This window comes from Peromyscus maniculatus, chromosome 6, assembly GCF_049852395.1.
Source record: "Peromyscus maniculatus bairdii isolate BWxNUB_F1_BW_parent chromosome 6, HU_Pman_BW_mat_3.1, whole genome shotgun sequence".
NCBI classification, from domain to species: domain Eukaryota; kingdom Metazoa; phylum Chordata; class Mammalia; order Rodentia; family Cricetidae; genus Peromyscus; species Peromyscus maniculatus.
The window spans coordinates 80,346,399-80,367,686 of record NC_134857.1 but is presented as its reverse complement, the minus strand read 5'-3'; the positions used below and the strand labels follow the sequence as shown (position 1 = coordinate 80,367,686).

Sequence of the window (21,288 nt, the reverse complement as noted above, 5' to 3'; positions counted from 1 at the left end):
TGTCTACCTGGTAGGAATTTGGGGAGGCAGGGATATCTAGAAAAATAGATTGACTTAGATACCTCTGGATCTGGGGTTTTCTTTGTGGGGAATTTATATATATATATATTTTGGTTTTTCGAGACAGGGTTTCTCTGTATAGTTTTGCGCCTTTCCTGGAACTCACTTGGTAGCCCAGGCTGGCCTTGAACTCACAGAGATCCGCCTGGCTCTGCCTCCCGAGTGCTGGGATTGAAGGCGTGTGCCACCACCGCCTGGCTATATATATATATATATATATATTAATTTTATTTTATGTGCATAGGTGTTTTTGCCTACGTGTGTGTGTGAGGGTGCTGGATCCCCTGGAAATGGAGCTATAGACAGTTGTGAGCTGCCATGTGGATGTTTGGAATTGAACCTACCTAGGTCCTCTGGAAGAGCAGCTGGTACTCTGAGCCACCTCTCCAGCCCCGGGAATTTATATCTTAAGATAAGGATGAGAGGGAAGTCCATACTGAGTTTGTCTTCCAAAATTCCTATCTAATAGAACCTGTAAATGTGACCTTATTTGTAAAACGATCTGTGACTATGAAGTCATTCAAGATGAGGGTAGCCTCTAATTAATCCTTACAAGGGGAGACACAGAGAAATTGACAAGGAATGTACTATGTGAAAAAGGCAAAGGATGGAGTAATGCTAATACTTGCTTCTAGACACTTAGAAAAAAGTATCCCCCAGAGCCTTCAGAAGGAACCAGCCCTCCTGTTGTTGGTGCCTGGAGTTTAAAGCTCAGGCCAGCAAGCTATGAGAGAATGACTGGAGTGATTTATTGTGCTTCATTATGGAGCCCCAGGAAATAGACAGAAGGTGTTGTTACCATTGTATCTCACTCTAATGGGCACAGAGTAGAGTTTTCAGAGGCTTTATGATGTGACTGGGGAACATACTTAGAGCAGCAGATCACAAGAATCCTTTGAGCTTGGTGCTGAGAAGACTTCTAAGAATGTAAAGTGATGCCACTGCCAAATTTTTGTTTTAGAAAACAATGATTTTTTTTTTAATCAGTAGCTCTTCTATGTACAAATGACAGACTGCGAAAGAAATCAAGGAAAGAACACCTTTTAAAATAGCCTTAAGTAATATAAAATATCTTGGGGTAATGCTAATTAAGCAAGTAAAAGACTTGTATGATTAAAAACTTCAAGTCAGATGGAAAGATCCCCCATGCTCATGGATCGGCAAGATTAATATTGTAAAAATGGCCTCCTATTGAAAGCAATTCACAGATTCAATACAATCCCCAATACAACTTTTCACAGAAATTGAAAGGCCAGTGTTCAGCTTCATATAGGAACCAACAAAGATAGCTAAAAACAACCCCCAAATAATTTAAAACAACAGGAAGTATCACTATCCTTGATTACAAGTTGCACTACAAAGCTATAGTGATAAAACTAACATGGTATTGGCACAAACAGACACAGTGAACCATTAAATCTAATTGAAGACCCAGACAAATCCACACACCTATGGACACTTGATTTTCTATAAGCCAGAAACATACACTAGAAAAAAGAAAGCATCTTCAACAAATGATGCTGGTCAACTAGATGTCTACATATAGAAGAATCCAAATAGATCCATACTTATCACCCTGTACGAAACTTAACTCCAAGATCTCAATATAAAACCAGACACCCTGAACCTGATAGAAGAGAAAGTGGAGAATATCTTTCAACCCATTGACACAGGAAAAGAATTTCTGAACAGAACACCATTAGCACAGGCACTAAGATCAACAATTCATAAATGCGACCTTGTCAAACAGAAGCTACTGCATAGCGAAAGACACTGCCCTTCAGATAAAGAGGCAACCTCCAGAATGGGGAAAGATTTTTTACCAACCCCACATCCAACAGAGGGCTAATATCCAAAATATATAAAGAATTCAAGAAACTAGACATCAAGAAAACAACCCAGTTAGAAAATGGGATACAGACCTAAACACAGTTTTCAATAGAGAAAACTCAAATGTCTGAGAAACACTTAAATGTTTAACATCCTTAGCCATCAGGGAAATGCAAATCATTTTGCATTTGTACTGAGATTTCATCTTACACCTGTTGGAGTGGCTGAGATCAAACAAGTGACAGCTCATGCTGGCAAGGATGTAGAGTGACGGGAATACTCCTCCATTGCTGGTGGGAATGCGAACGTGTACAGCTACTATGGAAATCAGCGTGGTAGTTCTTCAGGAAGATGTGAGTCAATCTTCTTTAAGATTCAGCTATACCACTCTTGAGCATATACCCAAAGGATGCTTCATCCTACCACAGAGACACTTGTTCACCCATGTTCATTGCATAATAGCTAGAAAATGGAAATAACCTAGATGACCCTCAACAGAAGAATGGATAAAGAAAATGTGGTACATCTATACAATGAAGTACTACTCAGCTGTTTAAAAACAAAATGAAATTTGTAGGTAAATGGCTGGAACTAGAAAAAGCCATCCTGGATGAGGTATCCCAGATCCAGAAACACAAATTATGTATTTGCTTATATGGGATATTAGCTGTTAAGTCAATGGTAACCAAGCTACAATCTGTAGAACCACTGAAGGGACAAGCAAGTACAGATAGAGCTTACTAGGAAAGGGAAATTGAATAGATAGTCATGGATGGATGGTGGAGGAAGGCTGGAACAGGAGGATCAAGTGTATGGGGGGTAGAATGGGGAAAGGGGGAATAAAAGAAAAAAAAAAACACCAAAAATTAAGGGGCATTTGAGGGGTAGTATGGAAACACAATACAGTAGAAGCTTCCTAAAATAGATACCTATATGAAGGCGATCTAAATGAAATAGCCAAATAATGGGGGAGACAATCCCAAATGGCCATTTCTTGTCACCAAATAAAACTTCCAGTGCCAGGAATGGATTGCATCTAATTGAGTTGCTGGCCAAAGAGGTCCTATGCAAATCCCCAAACAATCCAGACTTGCCAAGACTATAGGTTGCACTCTACAAACTGACAGCCAGGCCCTATTGCTGAAGACAACACCCATACAATTCATTGAACATGGAAAAGTCAAGCTGGTGCCCACATAGAGCCTTCACCCCAAAGAGTTCTAGCATCTTTGGTACAGGAAGGTATGCTGCACACTACCAAAAGAGAAATATAAACCCCAAGTCAGCCACAACTATTATTTGATCAATTAATAGTGTCCTGCCTGCAAGATATGCTAGGACAATGGTGGCACAAAGCTTGTGGGAGTAACCAGCCAATATCTGCTTTGACTTTGGCCCACTCCATAAGATGGAACCCATAACCAACACTGCTTGGGTGATCAAGAATCAGACTAGATATGCCAGGGACCTAGGATAAAACTAAATACTACTGTTCTGAAAGAAAAAGTAGCAATTAAATGACTTCTGTAACTCCTAATTACTCATGATCAGTGCCTAGTTCAACCATCATCGGAGAAGCTTTCTCCTGCAGTACATAGGCAGCTAGACATTATACAGAGGAAGAGACCTCGGAACACTCAGCCCTAAATGGGATGTCTATCAAATCCCTCCCTCCAGGGCTCAGAGAACCCAATGCAAGAGGAAGTAGAAAGAATGTAGGAGTCAGAGGGGATGGAGGACACCAAGAAAACAAGTCCCTCTAAACATGGTCAATGCACATATGAACTCACAGAGACTGAGGTTGGATGCACAGGGCCTGCACAGCTGCACCAGGTCCTGAGTATATGTTATGACTTCCAGTTTAGTGTTTTTATGAGATTCCTGGGTGTGTCTCTATTTTTGTGCCTTCTCTTGGGCTCTTTTCCTTCAGTTTGTTATGTCCAACTCCAATGTGATAGTTGTATTTTATTATTACCTCCTAGAAGCCACAGAAAGAGAGTGGATCTGGATGGGTCCAGAGGTTAAGAGGAGTAGAGGAAGGGGAAACCTTAAGGTATTTTATGTGGGAAAAAAAAAATCGATTTTCAATAAAAAGGGAAAAATAAAGGTATTTACCTTAGGAGGTGGCCTTCAATATTTGGATGACAGGGATGCAATGTCATAGTTTTAATATGTAATATTCCTCAGAGGATCATGATTTGATTGCTTGGCCTATGGTAGTGGCACTGTTTGGGGGGATGTGAAAACTTTCCAAGGTGGGACTTGACAGGAGGAAGTCAGTCACTGGCCGCTGCTTTTGGACCCTTCCTGACCACTTCCTGTCTGCCTCCTGTGCCACTGTGATATAAACTGACCTACTCTAGCATGCCGCTGTTGTGTTCATCATTATCACCTGCTATAATATACTGAAATTTCTGAAACTGAGCAAGATAAATCTGTCCTCTTTAAAAAAAGAAAACTGATGTTTTTTTTAACTTTGTTCAAATAGAATTAAAAAAATTCCAGTTCTAATTCTTCTTTGGTAAGTATTAATAAATTTTACCCACATAATTAAAGCCCTTGGGATCAATAGCACAGCTACAAAAGGAGTCCTGAGTCCAAAATGTTTGAAAACAACTCACTTAAAGGTAAATTCTGAAAACATTTCCATTTTTGGCTGTAAGAAATCATTGAGAAACCCTGAGGTCTGGAAACCCTCAGGTCAGGTTTGAGTGGTTGATAAGATAGCATTTACTACTTACAGATCCTAACGATGATGAGTCGTCTTTTGAGATGTGAAGACTCCAAGTGCAGAGGAGGAGATTGTGGAAGTCCTGTAGACCATGGGATTTTCTTTTCCCTGGGGAAAATCTTTGGGTCGATTGTCATAGTTACTGCTTGTTAAAACTAGTAAAATACTCATTAAGGACTATGAGCTTCACAGTTAAATGATCTTTTATACAGACCCAAATGATGTTTTAAAATCATGGTCTCGAGCAGCATTAGCTCATTGGAGGTACCCTTCTGTGTAAGACAAATTCTTAGGTACAAGAGTTTGTAGCTGAAAGTTTTCCTGTGCTCACCTGGCACCAAGGTCCCACAGCCACTTATAAAATTCCTGTGTCCCACCTGGTCCTGCAACCGCTTAGACCCAAGTAAACACACAGAGGTTTATTTACAAATGATATGGCCTAATGGCTGAGGTTTCTCACTACTTAATTCTTATATCTTAAATTAACCCTTTTATAAATCAATACTTTGCCTCGTGGCTTACCTGTAGGTACCTTTACATCCTGCTTCTGACAGCCGCTAGCAGCATCTGTCCCACTCTGTCTTCTTCCTTTCTCTCTCTTTAGAATGTCCCGCCTAACCTTATTATGCCTCACCATTGGCCAAACAGCTTTATTTATCAACCAATCAGAGCAACACATTTTCACAGCATACAGAATGCCATCATCCATCAAGAGTGTTTTAGTAGCCGGGCGGTGGTGGCGCACGCCTTTAATTCCAGCACTCGGGAGGCAGAGGCAGGCGGATCTCTATGAGTTCGAGGCCAGCCTGGACTACCAAGTGAGTCCCAGGAAAGGCGCAAAGCTACACAGAGAAACCCTGTCTTGAAAAACCAAAAAAAAAAAAGAGTGTTTTAGCACAACTTATTTCCTCCACAGTGTGTTTTTCTCCCAATGTCCTGAGACATTGTTTTTCTCCCAAAGTCTATGAGAGACCATCACCATCAGTCCCCAGACCTTATCAACAAGGTGATTTCATACAGTTAGGGTAGGGAATGGGTCTTGGTTTGGGGACACTGGCTGTGAGCCATCTTTAGGAAATAAAAAATTCAATCATTCAAACCATTTTCTTGTCTGTGTGTGTCTAACTGCTAAGTGGACACAGTAGCTGCCTATTAGAGCCATCTTTGAAAGAATAGATGGAGGGCTGGAGAGATGGCTCAGAGGATAAGAGCACTGACTGCTCTTCCAGAGGTCCTAAGTTCAAGTCCCCCAGCAACCACATGGTGGCTCACAACCATCTGTATGTAGTGAGATCTGGTGCCTTCTTCTGGCCTGCAGTCATACATGTTGTATACATAATAAATAAATAAAAAGAAAGAAAGAATAGATGGACAGATGAATTTACTTCCATTTCTACTGAAACAAAGCTTGTTCAGTGCATCCTCCTACTTTCACCTCATCTCAATCCTCAACTCTCTTCATCGTCCTCCCTCAGCAAGGCTAGCCCTTCATCTCTGCTCTTGAGTCCTCTCCTGTCTGTAGGATAGGGCCATTTAGTTACTTTCAGTCATGTTTTAAATGCTTCCCTTTGCTGTACTCAAGCCTAGAAACAATAAGCTAAACAAAATGTCTTCCTCTCTGTAGTATCATTAAGGTAACAGTCTCTGGTTGCTTTGGACCCCTTTACTCCTGCTCTCTAAACAGATCCCAAATTTCTCTTTCCCATACCCTCAAATATCAGCTACGTGCAGAGGATAGAGGACATTTTTTCTATTGCCAGCTCCTGCATTTCAGCTGAGATCTCATTACTAAGAGCTACAGTTTGGTTTCTAACTCTAAAGGAGACTTAGGTCATGTCTTTACATCCATCCTAATAAGTTCCACTTTGGCTTTTGCTATTTCCTCCTTACCCCACATCATCCTTTCATGCCCCTCCCCCATCTGCTATTGCCATCCTATGTATAGTTCTTGCCCTAGTGAAGAACTAATGGACATTTTGTCTTTTATGTTTTTCTAACTCATTTCACTATTTCTGCACTATGCATAGTTACAAAAAGTGAGCTTTAAAGGATATTTGCTTCCACAGGTAAGAATAGAATGTCATGCTCTGTTATGATCTCAATGTTGTGGGAGATGTGTGCTGACCCCTTGGCACCATCTTCTCCAACAGCCATGGCAAATAGCTCTACCTTGAGCTCTGCATGCAAACCAGCAGCCACCTGTAAGACATCAAATTCTGGTTTAAAACCAATTTGGACAATATACCTAAATTCTCTAAACTTTAGTTTTCTCACCCATGAATTTGGCACTAATAAATATAAGCATTATGTATGAGGACTGAGTGAAGTCCTGAGTAAATGCATGAACGTGCCCATCTCAAGACCCCAAGACCTCAGGCCCATTGGAATGTCAAAGCCTTTTGCTGCCCTTTGGTCGGTGTGTGAATGTTGACAGCAGGTGTAGAAGGCATCTACAGCAGCTTCCTTTTCCAGGATGTTTACTGTAGAGACCTCAAAACCAAGATTAGCTACATCTACCTCCTTATTGAACTATGTACAATAACCCTGCCTCTTCCATTCAGATGTATAGATAAATGTGCTGTGTTTCCAGGCTGTTGGTGCTGCCATCTCCACCACGGTATGGCCCCCCTGATCCCAGCTTTTCTGTATGTGTGTCTGTGTGTCTATCCTTTCTTTATTCCCTGTCACCCCAGTGGGCACGTTTCTACAACCCAGCTGTGTGGGTCAGGAAACATGTTTTAATTAGGTAGAACAGTGTAGAATTCCAGTAAATAAATTGGACTGAAGACAAACTTCTGAAGTGTATTGGACTTTGTATCTGAAATGTCCCCAAAGGCCATATACTAGAAGTTTGGTGTCAGCCTGTTGCACTCTCAAGAGCTGGTGTGGACTAAGTGCGAGGAGAAGAGGTCGTTGAGGGTATGTATGCCCTTAGCCCCTGCTCTCTTCCTGTGCTTCTTGGAAGCCATGAAGAAAGCAGCTTTGCTCTCACATGTACCCCTGTCCTGATATTCCACAGACCCTGAAACACAGCGCCATGTGATGACAAAGTGACACCTCTGAAGCTGTGAGCCAGAATAAACCTTGTGTTTTTTTAGACTGACTGACACGAAGGCACAAGCCAGGTGCTATTCGGGGTCAGAGAGGGTTAAATGACAGAATGTTGGCAGTGAGAGGAAACTACTGCAATACCCATAATTTTTTCCCCCTGATTTCTTCTTCCAACTCTATTGGCTCATTTTCCTCCTGCTTCCTAAACAGATGCCAAATTTCTCTTTCTCATATTCTCAAACATCAGCTATGTGTAGAGGACACTTGAAATTTTTCTATCTCTGACTGACTTCTTGACTTAGATCTCATTACTAAGGTCCACAATTCAATTTCTGATCCACGAACCTTAAGTCATGTCCTTTTATCCATCCTATTTCTTGAGTGTTGGTTATGAGTTTCTGTCTGCTGGCTGATAAAGGTAAATTTTATCCAAGATAAATATAGATGTAATATAAGAAACATGATGACTCTCCTGCTACTTGGTCTCTAGGATTCTAATATAGGATGTGGAGAGTGACAGGGCCAGTAGAGGGAGACAGAATAAGTGTAGATGCCAAGCTGCCTAGGTCTAAAAGCAAGGAAGAGGTTTGTACCAACAAAGAAGAAATCCAATATATAGTGAAGAGTCGCAACAAAGCATTGGGCTGCTTGCCTTGTTCTTGGAAGACACACTAGCCAAGAGAGGGAGAGATGTTTATGTTTCTAAGCTGCCTCTCCAGGAGGTGGGCTAAAAAGCAGAGGTGGGAACAGTTATCTGGAAAAAATAAATCACACACTACCACATGGAGAGCAATTAGATACAAATGGAAATTTAAAATATAGTTTCATAAATAATAGAATTGAAAAATGTTTCCTTTTTTTTAAAACAGTATATGTGTGAGCATGCTGGAGCAGATCCCGAGACTGTTTCTAAGAGTCCCAGATTTGGTCCTCCAAGCCCAACAATCAGAAGGACTGAGTAGTGATGAAATTCCACAGGAGAGCTGGAGTAATGCCACAGTGCAGTTTACCCAGGCTTGGAGCACATTTATTTAGTGCTGGCAACTAACCAAGCTGAACAGTGGTTAGATTTACATAGACAGAAGACTATAGATTATAGTTTTTGTCAGAGCCAAAACCTACTGTCAAAAAGGGGAAAGAAATACTCTTATAGTATGGTGAGCTTCAAAGAATACACACTGAGTTTTTACTAGTTATAAAGATTGATTCAGCAGTCACTTAGTTGTTAGAATGACCTGTTCTTTAGATTAAAATGGGATTTATTAACTTCTCAGAACAGTAGAAGAAGGGCTTGCTTTGATATTCTTTTTATGTTGTGAAGAATCTGACATCTTTATATGTTTACTTTGGGGATAGGAGTACACAGGCTTGGATACAAATTTTGCCATCAGAGGTGTGAGTGTGGAGGTTAGAGGACAACTTTCAGGAGTTGGTTCTCTATTTTTACCACATGGGGTCTGGAGATCGAACTCAGATTGTGAGGCTTGGTGGCAGGCACCTTAACCTGTTGAGTCATCTCACTGGCCCCAGGATTCTGAAATCTTGACATCGTACGGTGGTGAGTTATTTCGGAGAAATAAATAGGCATGGAGTCATGGATATAATGTCAACATTGGCATATCTTCATTTAAAGCTTCAGCCTGTGTCCTACTATTTTGCTATAGGTTGTGAGATATGCAAACTAGGAGTGGGCTGAGAACTGGTCTACAAGCCCTCCTTTACAAATGAGGGAAACAAGGCCAAGAGCATTGACATCCAGCCCTGCCTAGAGCAAAGCAGTCATCACAAGAAGCCGATGGGCTCCATGGTACACTAAGTTGATCCCTCTACGTCTGTAGCAAGTGTGGCTGCTTTAGTGGCTTCCCTTTGCTTGTTGTGGGACCACATACCCTTGCTGCCTGTTCTCCTGAACCTACACACCCTCACTTCCGTGCCTGGTGGTTCATGAGCCCACTGGAGTTCCTACTTCATTCTGGTCATACCTGTCTAAGTTCCTGCTACATGCCTGACCCCGTTAGGTGCCCGGATACCATTTTTAACATCCTCTCTGTGTCCTGGCTCTAAGGGTGAGCGTGACAGGAGCTTGGCATTTGCAGGGGGAGATGTAAGGGCTGGTGAAGCAGCGCCGGGATGTGCTTACAAGTATGTTAAATTATAATGTGGGATAAACTTGTATTTATTTTCCATAACACTTCTAAATTTATATTGTTAAAGTAAGAGGGAATAAAAATTAATATTCACCTTTTTAAACTAAACACCCCCATTGTTGAGAATGCAGCAAATTCAGATGGGATTCGGTTTCATTTTTGATTTTCATTTCTCTTACAGTGTTTATCTTTAATTGAGACACAGAGGTGTCCATAATTACAGAGTGTGGTGTGATGTTTGGACATGTGTACACAATTAGTGATGCTCATCCTGGGTAATTAGCATATCCATCACCTCAAACATTCATCTTTCATGTTAAGAACACTGAAGAAAGATACACAAAACAATACTTTTTTTCATGTAACCAAATGTGACAGTTCCTTGGCATAGTCCCACATTTCTTGTTTTACAGTTTGACATTTTTAAATTTTTATATTTAGAGTTTTGGAGAAATAAAACAGCTGATGACTAATAAAATAATATGACTTCCTATTATTTTGTTAGATAATATTCTCTGGAAAACATGAGAAAGCAAACCAGATTTTTATAAAGTAAGAAAGAACAGGATGATTGTTTTCACGGAGGACATGTCACTTTTCAGAAGAATTCTATTTAAATTTTTTTGTTTATTTGTTTTATTTTATGTATACATGTATGTGTGTATATGTGTATGGTTTTTCTGCATGTATGTCTGTGTACATCCATGCAGTATCTGTGGAGATCAGATGAGACTGTTGGATCCCCTGGAACTAGACTTACAGGTGGTTGTGAGCTGCCAGTAAGTACTGGGAACCAATCCTGGGTCCTCTGCAAGAGCAGTATGCACTCTTAACCACCCAGCCAACTCTCCACTTCCCAAGAATTCAATTTTTTTTTTTTTTTTTTTTTTGGTTTTTCGAGACAGGGTTTCTCTGTGTAGCTTTGCGCCTTTCCTGGAGCTCACTTGGTAGCCCAGGCTGGCCTCGAACTCACAGAGATCCGCCTGGCTCTGCCTCCCGAGTGCTGGGATTAAAGGCGTGCGCCACCAACGCCCGGCTAAGAATTCAATTTTTAAGCAGGTCATATGCACATGCCTGTACATAATTGTACTCCTGGGATGAGTGAGGGGAGCTTCCCAAGTGTTTCCAGCTGAAGTTAAACTTGTTTCTCATAGCATTTTTGTCATGGTTCTTACATGGAATAATGACATGGAGCCACATGGGGACCAATCTAGGGAGTCTCTTCCTTATGAAACTAGAAAAATTAGACCCATTCAGGATTTAAACTGAATGATATAAAAGGCAACTGCAATGGGAACATACATATTCACTTGTGCGCATGCAGCACACGCACACACGCACGCTTGATAACATATGGACTTACAGGCCCAGGTTTATACGACACTTTCAGTCCAGTGCTGGGTGGGGGCTGTTTCACTCTAAACCTACCGGGAAGAGAAATGGAAGAAGATTATAAAAATAAGCAATGAAGAAACTTGGGTGCTACGAAATCAGGAAGGTGTTAAACCAGAAGCCAGGCAGTCCGTACCATCTACAAATACCCGAAGACCTTACTATTCCATTGAGAGAAAAATTCAGGATCCACTCATTTCACAACAGCTCTCATCAGCATGAAGCGGTCTCCCACCTATACTCCCACCCTTTGTTACCGGTTGCTGATGGGCCCAGGCAGAGCACTGCCAGTGTTTGGCCATGTGTGCTTTGCAGCAGAGCTGTCAGTGTTAATGTGCATGCTGACAGCCAGGTCATGCAGCTGCAGAATTACAGCACTTTGGGGAAACAGCAAAGCATGGGAGTCAGGCTGCCTCTGACTTGGTGTGGGGTTTGCATGCTTGGGGAGAGGAGGGACCAAAGGAGATCAGAAGATGATGAAGGGCTTGAGAAGTTCTTTGTCCACACATGCTGCTTGTTGCTCTCTTTCCCTGCCTGTGGTCTGTGGGTTCTGCCCGGGGATGAAAGGCCTGGAGTACTCTGTAAAGGAAAGCCTCCCTCCACACTGACTCCCACCCACGCCTCCCATCAGCTCTGCCGTCCAGCCATCATACCTGAGCTGAACAAGCAGCGGAGTGAAATCTCTACAACCAGAACTCTGCTGGAGAGACAGGATCTACATAGATAGGTTTGACTAGTTTAGTGTTAACTCTCTGTTCCCTCACACTGACTTCATTGGTAACAACTTGGAAAAAAAATGGGTCTTAATTTGGTACTCTGAGTCCCTTCACTATGTTGTTTCTTGGGGAGCCAACATCCCTGAAGTTGAGGTTTGCCTCAACTAAAAGGTGAAAATAATCTTTTGAACTGGACACTTCTGCCATTTTACTATATTTCATTTCCATTCCACATTCATAAACATTTTCAAAGGGTTTGTTATTATATAAGAATAACTCTGCAACTGAAATATCTATTCCATTTTGATGGAAACCTTTCCACCACACACATTGTGCTTCAGCTCCATTCAGAACAGAACTGAAGACTCTGAAATTTGGAGTGGCCTTGGCATAGACTTATGGTATAATGATCAAATGGAAATGACTAAATCCCCATGTGGCTGCGGTGACCATAATAATGAGAAGTCTCTAGACATGTTAGCAATAGCAATGACCTGGTTGGTGCCCAGGAAGTCGGAGCCCTATCCTCATTCTAGTCCACAAGACCTTGAAACAGATTGATTGTTCAATTTCATTATATAAGGTCTCAGAAGGCTCCAAGATTCCTTTGGTTTGAGTCTAGAAAAATACCAGGTGTATTTTCAGACCCATGTATAAACTGAACTGTGAGTTAAGATGCTTATTAGTAATTATTAGCAGCGACCAGTACACAAATCTCTCTGCTTCTAGAGTGAAGTGTTTGTTGGCGGTTGGGGGATTCTACACAAAATACCTCTCCAAGGAAGATTCCAGGCATTTGAATCAAAAGTCTAGGTCCAGAAGTTCTCTAAGACATTATACAATCTTGGTCCCACTCCCATAGGTGATTGCATGAATTGAGACAGGTCTTACAGCTGAGATTCTCGAAGTACAGCACAGTCATTCTCCTGTGCCTTCTCAAATGCATCTTGTTGGGGACTGGGTAAAACCTGACTTGCAGTGTTTGGGTTGAGCATGTATGCCACAGCTCCATTGCCTCTGTCTCATGTGTATGGGCAGGCCAGACTTTTGAGAGGATTTGTCTCTGTATATCTTGAAATGTAGATGACGCCAAGGAAGCTAAAGAGCGTGCTAATGGAATGGAGCTTGATGTATGTAGAATCAGAGTTTATTTTGTGTAGCTCACACTGCTGGGATTATGACAGAGGACAGGACTGAGGCTATGGTGACTGGGGATGTTACAGCAGATGATACTGAAGAGGTGGTGGGAGGTGGAGAGCTGCTCAGACAGGTTCCTTCTCCCTGCTACAGTAGTGGAGGACTCGGCTCCCATTGCTGATCGTGCTACTCATCTCATCACTACCAAAGCATGGAGTTAAAGACTTTTGGAAGCCTGCCATAGAGATGGGATATTGCTTGTGAGCAATATTTCCTAATGATTCCTCTTTAAAAAGCAAACAGTGCCTAGTGAAGTTAGGTGACTTTTACACCTTTTACGATGACCACTTTTAGTGGAGTTCACATGTTGTTTTCATTCTGCATTGTGTAGTTCAGTACTTTGTTCAAAATTAAGTGTTTCAGAAAAGGATGTTTTGCATATATTTTTTACCGTCCAAATTTTGATAGCTGAGATGCTTCTACAACAAAAGTTCACCGAAACATTTTTTTTTCCTGCTAAATCCAGGGTATTCGGAGGATCAAAGCCTGTGTGTTAGATACTACCAAATGACAAAAAGCAACCATAAACAGTTTGATTTTTTTAAAGAGCGTATAAATGATAGCAGGAGAGGAATGCTTAAAGCCATGGAAATGTATCAAACTGCAGAGGTAGACAATAAGAGATTAAAAAGTCAGAAGACCAAAAATTAAATGACAACACTGTCACTACACATGTTGCTGTGTGACAGGTTTAAATTTCCTAGTCAGAAGACATCAAGTGGTAGAATAGATTAAAAAATAAACAAAAGGCCGGGTGGTGGTGGTGCACGCCTTTAATCCCAGCACTCAGGAGGCAGAGCCAGGCAGATCTCTGTGAGTTCGAGGCCAGCCTGGACTACAGAGTGAGTTCCAAGACAGGCACCAAAGCTACACAGAGAAACCCTGTCTCAAAACACCAAAAAAAAAAAAAAAAAAAAAAAAAAAGATAAACAAGAAATAAGATCCACCCCCCCTGCTGCCTGTGAGCAACCCCCTTAAGGGCACACCAGGCTGAAAGTGGAAGGACTTTTCATGCAAATGCTAAACAAAAGACTGTAGAGAGACCTGAGCTCACACATAGGACTTGAAGACTCATTTCAAGTCTAAGATCATAAAAGAAAAGAAAGGTGAGCTCATCAGGAAGTAATCTAATTTGATGGTGGGCAATTATTTAAAATACAATTTTAGCCGGCGGTGGTGGTGCACGCCTTTAATCCCAGCACTCGGGATGCAGAGCCAGGAGGATCTCTGTGAGTTCGAGGCCAGCCTGGGCTACCAAGTGAGTTCCAGGAAAGGCGCAAAGCTACACAGAGAAACCCTGTCTCGAAAAACAAAACAAAACAAAATAACAGCAACAAAAACACAACTTTATAACCTGTCTGATTTCTGAGGTGCCAACTGGAATTTCTTTACTCATTGTGTTCTTCTACTCTCTTTGACTAACAAAAGTTCATAATTGACACATTACACATATAAGTGTCAAATATCAGAGCGCCCAAGTACACAAGGAAAACACTAATAAAAATAAAGGGAAAAAAATAGCAATTCAGTACCATTTTCTACAACGAGTAGATCAACTAGAGAGATAAATAATAAAAAGCCCTAGACATGAGTTCAGTCTTTGACAAAATGGCAGACATATACTACATACGCTTCTATCCAACAACTGACTATAAGTTCATCTCTAATGCACATGGAACATTTGTCAGGGTAGGCCAAATGAGTCACAAAACAATTCTATTAAAATGAAGATGATTACAATAATGTCTAATATCATTTCAGACACCAATAGCCTGAAACTATAACTCAATTACAGAAAGAATCTTAGAAAATTATGTGGATATTAAGCCCCATGCTCCTGAACAAACAATGAATGGATGAAAGGAAAAATCAAAAGAGATTAGAAATCAGGTTGAAAGGAGTCAAACATAGACATACCTTGTGAGGTGCAGGGGGAGAAACTCTAAGAGGGAAGTTTATCTCAATAAATGTCTGCATTGTTGCTGTGCACCAATCTCCTCCCAGATAAAAGCCTCCGTCTTGGAGGAAGCTCCTTAGGAGGAGGTCTAAGGGGAGACAGAATATTTCATCCTGCTGGGAAGCTGCTTATGACACAGGAAGTAATCTCAAAAGCTACCAGAAGTCCCTAAAACTGACTAGATTTACTAGACCACCCCCTCCCCATACATACAATCAGTAAGGACTTCTAAGAGATGCCTCCAGACAAGCTAAGCTGACTAGAAGAGGCTCAGACCAGCCAAGGCACCTGGGAGGAGCAGAGACCAGGTGAACTGCCTAGAAGAGGTTCAGACCCAAAGGAGATGCTCTCCAAACTGTTGAGCTGCCTGCAGGCTGTGCAGAGTGCTCCAAGTCTCCAGCTCTTGTCAGCTGTCACCCATGCTGGGGTGGGCTTTGGTGATGCAGCTGTCTTTGAGTTATTTCTGCTCCTGTAAGGAACCCCTCACCCATATTCCTGTAAGGAACCTCAATAAAGCTCACTGGTTCACTAGAGCAGACTTTGGTCATATTCTTACTCTGGTCCCTCACTGATTCCCTCTCTGGGACAAGTAGACATTTGTTCATGTCTTCTCAGGAATAGTGTCACACAACAACTAAAAAAGAAAAAGATTTCAAAGAGATAGTCCAATGCTATACATCAAGGAACTAGAAAAAAGGGTAAGCCTAACCTGGATTTGCAGAAGGAAGGAAAGAATAAAAACCAGAGCAGAAATATATCAACATGACAAACTATATAAATGAGAGAACAGAGTCAATAAAACTGAGACTTGATTTTTTTAAAAAAAGGAACTATATTAGCTCTCAGCCAGCCAAAGAAAACTAGAGAAAAGAAAGACAAAATTTATGATACCTCAGAAGTAAAAACTGTCACAAAGGATCATAATGAACAGTTTTATACAACCAAATAGAATAACTCATATGATATGGATATATTCCTTTAAATATACAACTTATCACATAGGTCAAGAAGAAATAGAACACCTGGGCAGATTAATAATACTTAGAGACTGGATAATTGATACAAGACTTCCCATTTTAGCTACTTTTCTCATGACAACACACTTGACAGAAGCAACTTGAAGGAGCAGAGTTTGTTCTGGTTTTCACTTCAGGGATGGGCAGTCAGTCCACCCCAGCCCAGAAGGCATGGCTGTGCGTCAGCTGGTTACATCACATCCTTGGAGAAAAGAGAGATGAGTGCTTGCGCTCACTTTGCTTTCTCCTCTTCTGTCCTTTTTAGTCAGTGGAGGAGCCTGCCCACATCCAGGGGGGGTCTTCCCTCTAGGAAATGCTTTCACAGACATGCCCAGAAGAATGTGCCTCCTCCATGACTCTCTCTGTACAGAATCAGGTTGACAAAGTAGATTAACCATTGCAAGTATACACCCTGTCAATCTGAACCCTAAATCACTTTTAAGTCAGAGCATTCTGCCACTGGTCCCTGTAGGCTCATGGTCATCTCAAAATGTAAAATTCACTCATTCCAACTTCAACATCAGCCTAGCATCACCTTATAGTTAAGCCAGGAAAAAAAAAAACACAAGAAGACTACACATTATTGATGGGCATTGACACAAAAATCCCTAATACATTAGGCATGCTAAGTATCAGGACCAAATGCAAGTTAATTGCATGTGTTCAAATCAACATAATACACTTACAGACTTGCAGATAATACTTATAAGTCTCAATTGATAAATAAAGCTTCTGACAAAGGCTGAAATGTATTGACCTAATTACAAACTCTGAACAGTTCAGTCGTGGAGGGGAAGTCCATCACACAATAAGGACTCCCATGAGAAACCCAGCGATGACACCTTTCCTCTTGAGAGCTGGTGAAAGGAAAATGTGCTCACTTCCACCACTTCTGTTGCCCATGGCATGGAAGCACTAAATTAGCCATCAGATGAGAAAAAGAAAAGATATCCAGATTGGAAAGGGGAAAGTAAAGTTACCTCTTCACATAAAAGCCAAATATTACAAAAGGAAAGCTGTTAGACCTAACAAATTGCCTGGAATTTTGGGGCACAGGGTCAACCTTCAAAAATCAATAGCATTTTTATATTACAAAACAGTAGCTAAAATACTGAGAAGATAATTTCACATAAGGTATCATTGAAAAATCACACACTTAGTCAGGGAAATATCAATATATTCAGAGCCATAAAACACTGAAAGACACCGAAGAAAACACATGACTGCAGAGATGTCCTGTGTCCATGGGTCACAAGAAAACTATTAAAACACCCATAATAAACAAGGTGAGGTAGCACTTGAGAAGCTGAAGCAAGAGGATTGCTGTGCATTCAAGGCCAGCCAGTGTTAGGTAGTGAGAGTTACCTCCAAACAAGCAAATCCAAAAGTGAAATGCCCATAAAACTCCTCCAAAGTCCAAAGGCTCTCTATAGATTGTGCTGGCTAGTTTTATGTCAACTTGACACAAGCTACAGTCAATGGAAGGGAAGGAACCTTAGTTAAGAAAATGTATCCACAAGATCTGGCTGTAAGGCATTTACTTAATTAGTGATTGACGCAGGAGGGCCCAGCCCATTGTGTGTGGTACCATTCCTGGGCTGTGGACCTGGATTCTATAGGAAGGCAGGTTGAGCAAGCCTTGAAAAGCAAGCCAGTAAGCAGCACCCCTCCATGGCCTCTGCATCAGTTCCTGCTTCCAGGTTCCTGCCCTGTTTGAGTTCCTGCCCTGACCTTCTTCAGTGATAGACTATGAGGATGAAGTATAAGCCAAATAAATCCTTTCCTCCCCCAACTTGCTTTTGGTTATGGTGTTTGATCATAGCAGAGTAACCCTAACTAGGACACAGAAATTGGAAAACAATATCCTAAATTTGTATGAAACCATAAGAGATGCTTAATAGCCAAAATAATTCCCAGGAAGGAAATCAAAGTTGGAACATCACATGTCCTGATTTAAACCTGTTAGAAAGCTGTAACAATCAAAACAGCATGAAGCAGACATAAAATCTGAAAGACATGAAGATTAGTTGAATAGAACAGAGCCCATAAGTAAATACATACATACATACATACATATGCCAAGCAACTTTCAAATAGGCTCCAGGAAGACACAAAGAGAAAACCACAATCTCTTAAGCAAGTGGTGCTGCAAAACTGGATTTCTACATGCAACAGAATGAAAGTGGAATTGCATTTATGTTCATAACTCAAAATCAACCCAGAATGGACATATATATGCTCTCAAGTTCTGAGTATTAATTATTGAAGTGCTTGTACAAATTATTTGGTTTTTGCTAGGTCAGATCTAGAGTTGAGTGAGTGGCCTCTGCTGAAGCATGAGTAATGATATACAGAAAGCATGGAAGCAGCTATCACATTATCAGAGCCCAGGCAATATTGATGTGTTGAAGAATGAATGAATGGATAAAGGAGTGAACCATGTGATTATTCAGGAGTCAAGATGGCATTATAGTTTGGCAAATGGTCATTGATATGGGCAAGACAATCTCTGGAGGAACATGGGCAGGCACTTGGTACCTTTGCCTTGTGAAGGTAATACAGACCTCATCTTAGGGTAGGGCCACCATCTTAGAACACCTGTAGTACTCAGTTCCAGGAAGGACCTCAGGAATGTGCCATGACAACTCAAGCAGATACAGAGCAGTATGCTCCTGCAGATGTTCTGTCTGCAGTTTCTGGCCCTTGAAGATATCCAGATAATCCTGCTGAGCAGTCCAGATAATCCTGCTGAGCAAGTTGTGGTTTCCCGCCAAAAAGTCTAACCCAATGATTTCAAATGTGGTTTTGTGCCCAAAGTCTAGACCAATAGTTTCAAAAAATCACCTTGCCCCATATCCTTTCTACTGAATCCCAAGTTGCCAAAGCATGTAATTACTGGCTTGTGGTTTTTCCCTATAAAAAACTCTTTACCCCTGGGCTCACTGCTGCAGCTGCATTTCCCTCCATCTGCCTGGCGGTGCCCCAGGTTGAACCTGACAATAAAAGGACCCCTTTGTGCTTGCATGGGAAACAGGCTCCTTGGTGGTCTCTGGGGGTTTTGCGAAATAGGTACAACAGCCTCACCTGCAGAAGTCCACACCAACGTTCTTGAGCTTCACAATGGTCGCATAGGTGTGTCCTTCTTTAAGCACTCCAAACTTCACTGTCGGTGGCAGAAGGTGGAACCCGAAAGGGGATGCATTTGCGTTATAAATAGCAGCAGATGCAATGGAAGATGTGTTCACTTTCCCCCCAACACTATCTTCCACCTTTGTAGAGCAGAAAAATTGAAAAAGTAAAAAGACTTTTTGATTAAAGAAAACACTGTGGACACCAGAGAAGAATGACTGCTTGGCCAAGGGAAGACTTAAAAGATTTATGGTCTCATGCAATTCTTACGACATCCTTATTGCTCAGTTGGAGCCTCCAGCTCTCCCCTTCAGGATCTGGAAAGAGCCCCCCCCCCCCCCCCGCCCCTCCAAACCCGACCAGCTCAGTCTCTGAACAAAGGGAAGGCACCAAAAGCCAGGTCTGCATTCTTGGCGACTATTGCAGCTTCCTCCCCGGAAGTTGCCAGCTGCCCAAGTTCCCGCCTAAGCACTCAGCTTTTGACCATACTTGGTAACAAACCCAGCTGGTAGCAGACAAGTCATCATCCCTTGCCTGCAACCCATAAAATCTCCCTGCTTTGGTTGGGGGAAGATGATTTACTTCTCTGGCCTCAATCTCTGGGAATCAGAGAACCCTCCTGGGAATTGCTCTCAATAAAGCTGTTGTATTTTTTAAATTTGGCTTAATCTGGCTTACTGCATCAGTAGGAAAACTTATTGTGGGGGAGGGAGGGGGAGCAGAAAACCTATTACTTATAAAAATATTTTAGGTTTTTGCCTTAAAGAAAAGAAAGTACACATTCAGAGTTGAAAGGTCATTTGCTCAAATGCTGAAGTAGCAACATCTCTACCCCAGGTTCGCCTGACTCTTAGGTCCGTGCTCTTTCCTCTGGGGCAGTGGTACCAGATCAAGGGTTAGTTAGCTTCCTGCAGAATCTTCTGGAAGACTCACGGCTACTGCTCCTGTTCCTGGAGTTTCAGACTCTCTGTGTCTGGAGTGGGGAGGGCGCGCTGCATTTAAAATGTTCTCTGGTGTTGCTAACTCTGCTGACCAGGAAGCCACACAGGAAACTCTACCCTCTGCCCATCACTGACATCACCAGGGGATTAAACTGCAGACTCCCCTGTCACACATCAGACTTAGTCAGAATCTGCATATCTAACAAACTCCTGTGGAATTCATGTGCACATTCAAGTTTCCGAGCATGGGTATCTGCTGTGGGATGTTCTGTATGTCCTGTGGGAGCCCTTCTTGGGTTCTTTGTGGCATTACCCAGCAGGTCCGCATAGAGGATGATTAGGACCATGGGCCTGAGTGCAGGTGTCTGAGATGGTCTGCACTTGGCTGTGCTGGGGGATGGTCTGTATGTCAAGTTGTTCTGATTGATCAATAAATAAAACCTGATCGGCTGTGGCTAGGCAGGAAGGATAGGCGGGACTAACAGAGAGGAGAAATAAAAGGACAGGAAGGCAGAAGGACTGACTGCAGCCGCCGCCATGACCAGCAGCATGTGAAGATGCCGGTGGGCCACCAGCCACGTGGCAAGGTATAGATTTATGGAAATGGACTAATTTAAGCTATAAGTACAGTTAGCAAGAAGCCTGCCACGGCCATACAGTTTGTAAGCAATATAAGTCTCTGTGTTTACTTGGTTGGGTCTGAGCAGCTGTGAGACTGGCGGGTGACAAAGATTTGTCCTGACTGTGGGCAAGGCAGAAAAACTCAAGCTACAGGTATCAGTTACATATGCGCTGCACTCAAATACAACAGTTAGTGTCCATCATGAAAGTGAAAAATGGTTGATTATTTTTTGACTTGTGAATATATGGAAGCAATCCTATCAGAGCTAGTGGGAAAAACTTTATCTGAAAGGTGCTGAGGAAGGACAGAAGAGAGAAACCTGCAGGGGCTGAAGGAGAGTGAGCTGGGCAGGGTAGGGTGAAGGAGCAAATTTTAACAGATGTGCTGTTATGGTCCGTTCTCAATATGAGGAGCTCTTAGAGCTCATCAGAGCCACAGAGAGCAGGAGGTGCTGAGCCTCTTCCCCTCCCTAGCTGGTGGCTGGTACCTGCTGGTCTCA

At 42.0% G+C, this 21,288-nt stretch overlaps 1 protein-coding gene across 3 annotated transcripts in view; it reads right to left on the bottom strand.

Annotated features, from left to right (window-relative positions):
* Spag17 (sperm associated antigen 17) overlaps positions 1 to 21,288 on the bottom strand; it is a 236,522-nt gene that overhangs the window by 4,285 nt on the left and 210,949 nt on the right. For all 3 annotated transcript variants that reach the window (XR_013052267.1, XM_076574715.1, XM_076574716.1), the window contains 4 exons: positions 19,182 to 19,366; positions 11,183 to 11,243; positions 6,676 to 6,820; positions 4,632 to 4,779 (listed from right to left, as the gene is read on the bottom strand). Coding sequence is in view for 2 of the 3 variants with exons in the window: in XM_076574715.1 (XP_076430830.1) it covers positions 4,637 to 4,779; positions 6,676 to 6,820; positions 11,183 to 11,243; positions 19,182 to 19,366 (534 nt within the window). In the remaining variant the exon portion in view is untranslated. The remainder of the gene's footprint in view (positions 1 to 4,631; positions 4,780 to 6,675; positions 6,821 to 11,182; positions 11,244 to 19,181; positions 19,367 to 21,288) is intronic.